The sequence below is a fragment of the Dermacentor variabilis genome, chromosome 2, assembly GCF_050947875.1.
Source record: "Dermacentor variabilis isolate Ectoservices chromosome 2, ASM5094787v1, whole genome shotgun sequence".
NCBI classification, from domain to species: Eukaryota; Metazoa; Arthropoda; class Arachnida; order Ixodida; family Ixodidae; genus Dermacentor; species Dermacentor variabilis.
In genome coordinates this window covers 104,960,133-104,970,388 of record NC_134569.1, presented here as the reverse complement: position 1 = coordinate 104,970,388, position 10,256 = coordinate 104,960,133, and the positions used below count along the sequence as shown (strand labels likewise).

The window sequence follows — 10,256 nt, the reverse complement described above, 5'->3', positions numbered from 1 at the left end:
GTAGGCTGTGTTCTGTCATATATCGCGCTAGAAACGTAACGCGTGTTATTGTTGTAGTACTGAGAGTGCGTAGCTTTGTCAGTCCATGCTTTTGTTAGGCGCTGCAAATATATTTTGCGAGGACAAGCTGTTCACTACCAGTGCAAATGATTTTGACTATTGTGACTAGGCTTCCTCCGCTTCGCTGTCTCGGCAGGATAAAGTGGTGCACGAGTTTGTTGGCTCATATTGACTTGGAATTGCGTAAAGAAAAAGGGGAAGGTGCTCATTGGTGGAAACCATTACTATGCGTAACCTTCGTTCATGCAAACGCTTTGTTCACAAATGAAGTACAGGTTCCTCTGTGATGTTTGCGCTTGAGTGCCAATAGCACCAGTTTGTGATAAAAGCGTAGGACCAGTTTCACTGCATAAAGAGATGCCAGCGTCATGACGAAACGACGAGAACAGCTGAGGTGCTCCGCGTTGACCGCGCAAAGTTTCTACATGGCGCTCGGGTTATTCATGCGAATGTGAAGGCGGTCAGCGAAAATCGCTCTGCGACGTGCGCGGCAGGACGATTCTTTTTCGCCCCAATCGCGCCATGTGAAACAGCCTTCTGTCGGCATCGCAGGTCGCTTTCAAGGTACAATTGACGCGGCGGTGCCGCCCCCTGAGTACGTTTGATCATATTTAATAACGGTTCGACACGGATGGACGCTAAAGAGAGATAACGGCTTATAATGATCGGAACGTCATCAATGCACCTGTTTGCCTTCGTAACCTATGGTTATACACTCAAAAGGTGCTGTTCGCATACATTCAGACCAAACAAAGACAACGCCATGGAATGTATGACTGAGTCGACAAAAAGCACGTGCGTTTGAAGGTGACTTGATTGAAGTAGGGCACGAAAGTTTCAAATAAACTCAGCGCGAACATGCGGCACTTTGGTGAGCGAAAAACTAACGAAGCCGCATACAACAAGTGGCAGCATATGGGACTAGTCATGAGCAAAGAATCGCTCGCTTACCTCACAGAGCCGGGACCACTGCGTTGAGTTAAGTAAGCCCGATTGATTCTTTGAAGCCAGACCTTCCTCCGTGCCTCGTCTCGCTTGGCAAATGGAATACGGAATAGTCGCTTGCCGTCACTTTCACTTGTGCTGTACACGAAGACATAGCAACCTGGCATCGAGAACGTGGAACTACGTTACAAAAGCACAAAGGAGGCGCGAAACGTGGTGCCGGCGTACACCGCTCGCAATGTATGGCACCGTAATGATAGTGGAAGCAAAAAACAAGCAAGAAAAACGCGCGCGAGAGCACGCGACGGCGTTAGGCCAATAGGAGGGCCGAGGGAAAGAGCAGGGGAGACGGACGCCGGTAATATTCAAAGAATGGTGCTACGTTTGAGGGGTTTTAGCGGTGCCACTATCGGCGCTACGGTGACTTCATCATCCGAAGTTGAATCGCTCGCGTCTACCTTATCAGGCGAGACAGCAAAGCGTGTATACAAACACACACACACACACACACACACACACACACACACACACACACACACACACACACACACACACACACACACACACACACACATATATATATATATATATATATATATATATATATATATATATATATATATATATATGTTTGTGTGTGTGTGTGTGTGTGTGTGTGTGTGTGTGTGTGTGTGTGTGTGTGTGTGTGTGTGTGTGTGTGTGTGTGTGTGTGCGAACGCAGCAGTGTACAGGAATCTACATTCGGCTCTGCACTGCTGCAAGTCCATGCTCGTACTAGGAGAGATTTCAATCAGGACGAACGTTCAACGCCAACGTTCAACGGCTCGATGTGTGCCGATCTCAACCGAAGACTCGCCTATCCAATAGATGCAATCACCATTTCGCGAGGCACCGGAATCTACTAGGCGTTCTACAACATGCCATGCAACAGCGTACGAAGTACCGTGCGCATCGACATACTACTCCGTCGTTGTGCTCCCGCAGCAAGTGCGTATATGGCGACCGGGCACAAGGGGAACTGAAGATCGCGGCTCAACCGCGCGCGCGAACGGGAGGAAAGCGGTGACGAAGCTGGCGAGGTAGGTGAGGAGCGGCTTCATAAATAAAAACAACTTGCAAGATGGGCTGGGTGGGACTCTTACCAGGGTCTCAGGAGTGTGAGACGGAGACGCTACCACTCGGCCATGAGTTTTTTTTTTTTTTCTAAATTACCTTCATTACAACACCACTCAAACGCGTACAGAGTAGGTCACTTGGTGCAGAAAAGTAAAATTACATCATTTCAAGAGACTGTGAGTTCGATGCTTCAAAGCGAGAGAAAAGCGCCTCTAGTGAATGCGTTGTTGCCTTAGAAACGTGCCGTAGAAAGTTATACTGTGGTGTATATCGGTAATTATGAGCATGTAAATTACAGAAGTCGCAGTTAAACGCGTAGCGCAGTACGTTTTGCGCTACATTTCTTCTGCGCTTGGAGCGCACGCAGAGCCACCTTGCGGCAAACACAGAAGACTCCCTCCTCACAACGTACGGTGCTGCCCCGACATGTGGCGCGCCACTCGCCCGCGCGACGCGGCTCCTCTTTCCGCCCACATGCGCAATTCCTAGGTGGAGCGTCCGATGCGGGACGCCTCTTACGTGATCGCGGCGCCGTAGCGCGTCTGGTGGGAAAGCGTCCCCTGCGATGTGTGCCGGGCTGCTGGCGAGGAGTCATGCGTCGGCCTGCTGCTCCCAAGCGAGATAGAGGACGATCCCATCCAGGCGTCAGCCCCATGATCGCGTCCGCCTTCATGGCGCGTCGCCGCCCGCCTGTCCGTGCCGATCACGACGTTTGGCTCGCGTAGATCGTTTCTCCCTCCTAGACACCGAGTTCTTTGGTTCGTTCCGCTTGCTCAGGCGCACGTTTCGTCTTTATGTGAATCAAGAACCTGCCGAGCGAATGAGTGGGCGATGCGAATGGGGTGCGACAACGCTATCGCGTTCCACTCCTAAAGGCGGAGCTTAAGCGTCCTCCAATTTTTGATAGAGATCTGCAGACGACTCACACATTTGTGCGTGCTGTGTTCTCGCCGCTCAGTTTGCGTTGAAGCGATGCAGCTCACGAAGGTCACTTCGCTCAGTGCTGCTATTGCGCCTGCCCACGCCAGCATTTTGACAGCGGCTGTCCGCGGTCATCGAGTGGGATGTGTTCATGTTTGCCTGTGCACGCTGACACCACGCTTCTTAGTTCAGTTAGTAAGCGAATGTTTCCAAGTTTATATGGCCGATAAAAGTACTATCCTTACTTCATATAGATATCTACTAATTCGCTTTCGCAATCGTTAATTCGCCTGTGCGGTGCATCTGCGACTTTTTTTTTCTTCTTTGCGTTATCTTTTCACGGCTCAAAGCCGATAACGGCATTTACCATTCACTTCATCACTAACGGTGGTAGCTTAGTGGCTATGGCACCAAGCCGCTGAGCTCCAAGGTTCGGTTCCGGCCAGGACGGCCGCATTTCGATGCAATAAAGCTGGTGTACTTAGACTAAGGTGCACGTTAAAGAACCCCACGTGGTGAGAATTAATCCGCCATCTCCGGCCACGGCGTGCCTCGCTATTAGGTCGTGGTTTTGACAATTCCAGAAACTAATCTTTCACCATAGCGTCAGCAACACATTGCCTCTGCACTCTTGCGCTCATAAGTAGGGCGTCGCAACTGTCATGCATCAAGACTTAAATATGTGCATATCCCACGTAGTTGGACAGAACCAAGGTAATGTTGTTTGTCGTCGCTTTCAGATGCTCAGATTATATTTTGCATCCCGCCTAATTACATAATTAGTCATAATTATTCAACTTCTCCAATGTTTTAATTAGATGAAAAGTGTCAATGAGGAAATTGCAGAGCAAGATGAAAAACTCGATACATTTTTCTGTTGCTCACAATACGTGCTACATAAAGATTATGCGTGGCTCTGCTATCGCAAACACCAGAGACCAGCGGAGCTGGGTAAAGTTAAGGCTTCAGAAAAATCCATGCCATCTTCCTCTGTGGGGAGTTTCGGTTGGGACGGCGCGCCATGGCCGCAATAGAAGCTATTTGTTGAGACGCCGTATGCGTCGATTTCGTGTGCCATACAGTGCACCGAGGCCACGTGACGGCAACCGCCGTTCCTTAACTCTGATAGATGCTAACTCCGACGCCATGTACATGGTAGCTTCTTGAAATCCGCCGAAGCGAGCGCGCTGGTTTTTATCGGAGAGCAAGGACGTCACACCACATGTGTCCCAACCGCACCGCTCCTTCTCCCCCGCTAGCCTCCAGCCACACTCGCCGCGTCCCCATGCTGAGCGATACTATTTTTATACTCTGCTCTCAGACTCTCTCAGCTCTCTCTCCCCCAGCTCGACGAAGCTGCGAACGTCAAGAGAAACCTAGCGCGGTTCTAACAACTATACTGTTAAAGTGTTTTTCCGAGCGTGAAAGAAGTTCGCGAATACACGCAAAATTGCCGCGTCACTGGCTGGTCTAGCAACTTTGAGCGCATTCGCGAAACAGCGCGCTCCCTGCGCGCTCCCTGCGCGCTCGTACAGGGTCAGCGCGAACTCCAGCATGAATGTGTAAGACATGCCTTAGCATCCAATCGTTTGTGGAGTGTGGAACCCTGGTTGGCAATGGATGTTATTTGTCAGTGTCTTCAATTTGATAAAGAACCTCGAGTACTAATAGGTGGGCTGAAGCGTAAAACGGCCCCACACACAAGTGCAGCGACACTTTATTCCTGCGAGGACATTGGATGTATAAAAGAGGTGTGTCGGTTCCGGCTCGAATTCCTCCGTGATACTGAGTGTAATAACCTAGAATAAATGTGCGACACGAAGGATGTTATCTCCGTACTGGCTTCCGAAAACCTGAGACGTTGCAATTCCGTTATATCGGCTTTCAGGAAGGACCTTTAAGCCTGCTGGGTTCTCGTAACTGCCTTAGTATAGAATAGTAAGGCATGTGCACTGATGCACGACAACCACCGAACATAACGCAGATTTCAGTGAGCATGTGCTGATGGGCGAGTTGGTTACACATGATTACGAAAAAGGCGCCAAATAAAACGATGGACGAAGGAACTCCTACGGTGTTGTCCCGTGTCATCTTCCTTCGTCCGTAGTTTTATGTGGCGCCTTCGTCGTAATCAGATTTCAGGGACTACTGACACGTTGTACAAGTTACGTGGGTAGTCGATCCGTAATCCTGCAGTACTTAACATAAATTTTCAAACAGCACTCGTGTTTACGTCTTAAATCGTGTGTATGCGCGTGTATGTGCGTCAGATAAAACCCATAGAAGATACATTTTGGAACCAAACTTACTTTTAATGGCATCAGACGTTGAAAATGCACAAGCCTTTTCTTAAATTTCATGACGAACAGAAATGTACACAAGTGCAATGTTCATATACAGACATTTTCTATTCTTTCTTTGGCAGACACAGAACAACGCGTGACTTTCAATGCGACACAAGTACACTGCTATTTACAGCGTGTCTCACTTTTTTTTCTCTCTCTCTCACATTATTGTAAGTACAGCGGCGCACACTGTGCATTGCACACAGGCGAGGCAGGATAAGCGTGCACTTAAACAGGAGGTGTTTCCACTCTGCACTGAAAGCGTGCACGAACCGCGTCGTTTCCAGATAACACGTAGACAACACGTACACAATCTAAGAGCTGACATGTGAAGGAAAGCAAAACAAGGGCATGGCAAGGGCACGAGCTCATCCACAGTGCACCAACGTCAGTGCTGCAGAGCCGTGAAATGCATGTCTTCCATCGAACTCGTCACGTTTGGGCATGCACGCGAGGCCAATGTATTATCTCGTTGGATTTGACTAACTTAGCCGCCATTCATCGGACACACTTCTGGTTCTCGGCATCAAACATTTACAGAACTGTAGCGCACGTTAAGTAGGCAGGTCCATACGCCAACCCCAGTAAGAAGAAAAAATCCGTAGGGCCGGCCAGTAACTTCGATGTCAAATAAAACCATCTCATATAGGAACCTACTTATTACTCAGCCGAGCGGTGTAGTGATAGCAGATATGGGGCTTACGGGATGTAAAGTTTATCCACTAGGGAAGGCTATGAAAAGCACGTGACTAGCATAGTAAATTCCACCGGTTCTGCTGCTGAAGATAAGAAAATTTTGCCTGTGTCGACGCATGCATAGATTTTAGTCAATCGACAAAGGGAGCGTCGAATAGTCGGTTACGGCCACAATTATTCAAATGTGGTCTCACTTTCGGTCTTCCGAACGAACTTTTCGGTCGCTCGAACTCGATCAAAATATTGCACAACACCGATGATTAAAACTTGTCCGTGGTTATGACTATATAAACTTTGGTTTCGAATCAAATGGTAGTCCTATGTGTGCACTCACAATTTCAAGTGCACCAGTTATTATATTATGATTATTATTATTTATCTTACTAGTGTAGATTGCAGTAAGTTTCTTTTAGCAATGTTAGAGAAACAGTGCCTTCGACGCTGCTCAATAATGTTGTATACTGTCAAAAATACTCCACAGAGCTGCAGTCGGAGCAATAGCTAAGCTATAGCTTCTCAGTTGGTTATAGGGTGTGTGAGGCAAATGTCGGAGAGCTAAGGGTTATGGGGAGGGAAATTAAGAGTCATTTTCTGGCTCGACATCTTGTCCACGTCTTCGGTTTCCACTCGCACTGACTACACGGCGTGTCCACTCGTAGGCCATTTAAAGCAACACCAGTCATCCGTAACGCTTGTTTGCGGCTCCGTTTCGCTTTATACGAAGCAACGAGCTCAGATATGCTTCACCATGCAACGTCCTTTGCTGAAGATTCGCATTACTGCTTTGTCTTTTTTTGTTGTTTCTTTGTTTGTTTTTGTTTTATTTTTTGCTTTCTGCTAGCCCGTAAGCTCCACATGAAAGAATTTATTTCCACAGCACGCCCTTCAAACACCATAAGACCGTGTGGACTATCATATGCAACATATTGCGTTCGCCTCCATATCTCTTACTAAAACCCGCATACGCGCTATGACGTCCATATTCAACGCTCTAAGATGGTGATATTTCATACATTACATGCGAAATTATAATACGATATGCGAGACTACTGACCATGAGAGTAGTGTTGCATATTAGACATTTTTATGGGTTTTCACGATTTAGGAGCCACATTTGCCTAAACGAATGCCAATTTTGCTTGCAGCAAATATAGCTGAAATCTGAAAAGCAGTTATACGAAGCCTAAGAGACGCGATTATCACCACATTAGGTAGTCCTGGCGCTTTCCAAAGACACGACGCTAACGCCGTTTGACGGGACATCCATGTCATACAACGTACGCCACACAGAACAGCCAGCGCCGGCAATCCCTCCTTCCTTTCGCGTCCTCTGTTGTACAGCGAAGGGATAAGAAATTTTGCAGTGCCGTGAGGGCATTTTCTCCAAGGCCGTGGCCCATGCCTGCGATGCCATATGGCGCAAGCCCGATCTGTGGAAGACGTGTGGCGCGGAAGAAAGAAAGAAAGAAAAAATAGAAAAGCTGGTGCGTTTCAAACGGCGATAGCGCGTTTGTGAGCGCACTCTCTCGTGAAAGAAACTCGGTTAAGGCTTTGGCAGCACAGTGAGGAGAACGTCTCACGAGCTTCAAAAAATTAAAGCCGACCGCTTCCACCCGAACATGTGCAGGAAAAAAAGAAGAGCATTCCCCGTTTCCTATCGTCTCGCAATTCCACATCCGTTGGGCATGATGTCGATGTACCTTAAGAAAAAGGAAATACCACTTCTATCTACCTCTCTCTCTCGCTCTCTCTCTCTCTCTCTGTGTCACGGCCCCAGTCATTCAGTTTGTCAGTCAAAGTTGAAGGCACACATTCCTGTAGCACAGCGTTCGGCATTGAACTTTTTTTTTTTATGCGATGCAGTCTTGGTAGTGGCTGCAACAGCAACAAAGGGCTGCAAGAGCAGTTGAGCGGTGGAACGCAACTTTGGAACGACTAAGTTTCTTGCGTGGCGCCACAGTGTGCAGAAAAAAAAAGGAGAAAAAAAAAACGACAAAGGCGCGACGAGGCTCCGCTCTCTCGCATCAGGAAGCTATAGATTTCAGCATAGTTACACTTTCGTTGCCCTTGGTTACAGAGTACTTTGAACTCATTTGCAAAGCTCTGCAATGCAATAAATCTTTGGTAGACGGCATATGCTTATTGTTGTTGGTTCTACAAGGAAAGTCTGCTCCAGGTGCCGAGAAAAGTTGTTATACAAGGCAGGCTTGTAGAATCCCGCGACGCTGGCAGATATCGTTCTCCGCAGTATTTACATACACGTCAGCGAGGCGAAACAAAGAACGAGTTGAAAAAACGCCAAGCCGTTGTCGTAGGAATTGCACGGTAAAGCTTGTCCTAAAATTAACGGTCTGTACGTCGTGTAATAAAGTACGAAAGAGTATGAAAAAACGCTATCAAATACACAGTGAGTCACGTTAGTGGGAGAACAAAGCCAAGCATTGCAGGTGCCAGTGAACAACTCGGGCACGTGCGACGACTGTTCAGCGTACACTTACACCAAACGCTTATCTAAGATCCAAAGCAACACCGGGAAACAGCAGAAACCTGAGGGACATCACGCGACCACACACTCACAAATTCCACTGGCATTCTGATCTACGAGCACGGACGAAACGTAACTCATAAAAAGAAGAACACCAAACGTTTTCTCGCGTGAGTACATATGTACAGTGATGAAGGGCACGTCATTTGGTCAAGTACACGTGTCGCAATGCCACGAATTAAATGCACGAAGCAGTAAACTTATTTGAGGTATCATGACATCACACAGTTAGGATCGCCTAGTTCCCTTAACGAGAGTGCACAATCCTTGCCGCAACAGAAGACATTCTGATGAGGCCACCATGGCGCTTATCGCTATCACACGGTGAAACAATCGCGATCGTTATTTATGTCGAAAGATGATGCGGAAAAAGCGTCTACTCTAGTGCAAGCTCCGAGTTGAAGCTTGCTTGTATATCTTTGGTGAAATGCTGCATGACACGTATACTTTCGCGATAGATCTTCGATATTACCCAGGGTCCAGGGTCCTACGGTCAGACTGCACGTATATTCGGTCGTAGGGGTTAAGGAACAAGACAGAAGGTACTGCAAGGACACGAAGGCCAAATGTGCCAAAGGCAAGCAAAGATTGCGAACATTCTGACAGGAAAATAAAAACCGCCAGTCATGTAATTCGGTTTCAGATGTTCACGGGAAGTTCCAATCAGCAGTGTATTTACTTTGTTTTGTGACCATTCGCAGCCTCGAAGCTGAAAAGATGGTTTACACGAAAACTGAAGCACGTGTTCAGGTAGCTACGCTACAAAAAGCTCTGGCGTACAAGAGAACTTGCGTGCGTTTGCTGTGCACACCGCACAACGTCACGTATAATCACAAGAAAGTACGACTAAGGTACAATCCGGCAAAATCGCGAAGCAGTTACCTGATATCTACTATTTGGTATCGTTACTAAATATAGTTGCCGCATCACAACAAACGAGAAAAGAAAAGAAGAAATAAACACGACGTAAGATTATTCCGGTAACTTCCTCTCTCTTTCTCACTGTACATGTCTTTTCACGCACTTTGTACATAATATTTTCATAAGCGAGGGCAAATTGCTGCCAAGCTCTCGGAGCGAATAGTTGAAGCTTCCGCAAATGCTAAAAGTGACGGTGTGAACAATGCTGTCAATTTCTTTGGAATGCGGCGGCGCCCAAAAGCGACGGCAAAAGAACCCCTTGTATGTGGGCAAAGTCACAAGAAGTTCTCAATAGCACTTGCAGCTATGCGTTCTCTCCCTGTACATTATTTACAGCGCATGGTTTCAGTCAATTCACATGCCCCCATCGAGACTAGTACTGCTCAGGTTGCTGGCCATGCTGATGCGGCTGATGGCATGGTGAAGGCCTCCAGTGCCCGAATCTGAAAAGTGAAACAAAGGGAGAGAGATACATAAATCAAAGGCCTGAAACGTCGCAACGTTGCCAACGTGCTGGCAAAACCTGTACTACGCAGTTTAACACCGCCGACAGGCTTGTAACGGCAAGAATAAAAACCTTTCCACGGGCATGAAGCCTGCGAGAAAGAACTGAAGTAGTGTATCTTAATGCACTTGTAACTTACACAAGCCTGACAGTAAATAAAAGTTTGTTGCTACAGGATGAAGCTTGCGTGGAAAACATCATT

At 47.4% G+C, this 10,256-nt stretch overlaps 1 protein-coding gene across 2 annotated transcripts in view; it reads right to left on the bottom strand.

The window, feature by feature from the left end:
• Positions 1 to 5,329: 5,329 nt before the first annotated feature.
• LOC142572452 (guanine nucleotide exchange factor DBS-like) overlaps positions 5,330 to 10,256 on the bottom strand; it is a 131,526-nt gene continuing 126,599 nt past the window's right edge. For both annotated transcript variants that reach the window (XM_075681579.1, XM_075681578.1), the window contains exon 24: positions 5,330 to 9,992. In XM_075681579.1, the coding sequence (XP_075537694.1) occupies positions 9,904 to 9,992 (89 nt within the window). In that variant the 3' untranslated portion in view covers positions 5,330 to 9,903. The remainder of the gene's footprint in view (positions 9,993 to 10,256) is intronic.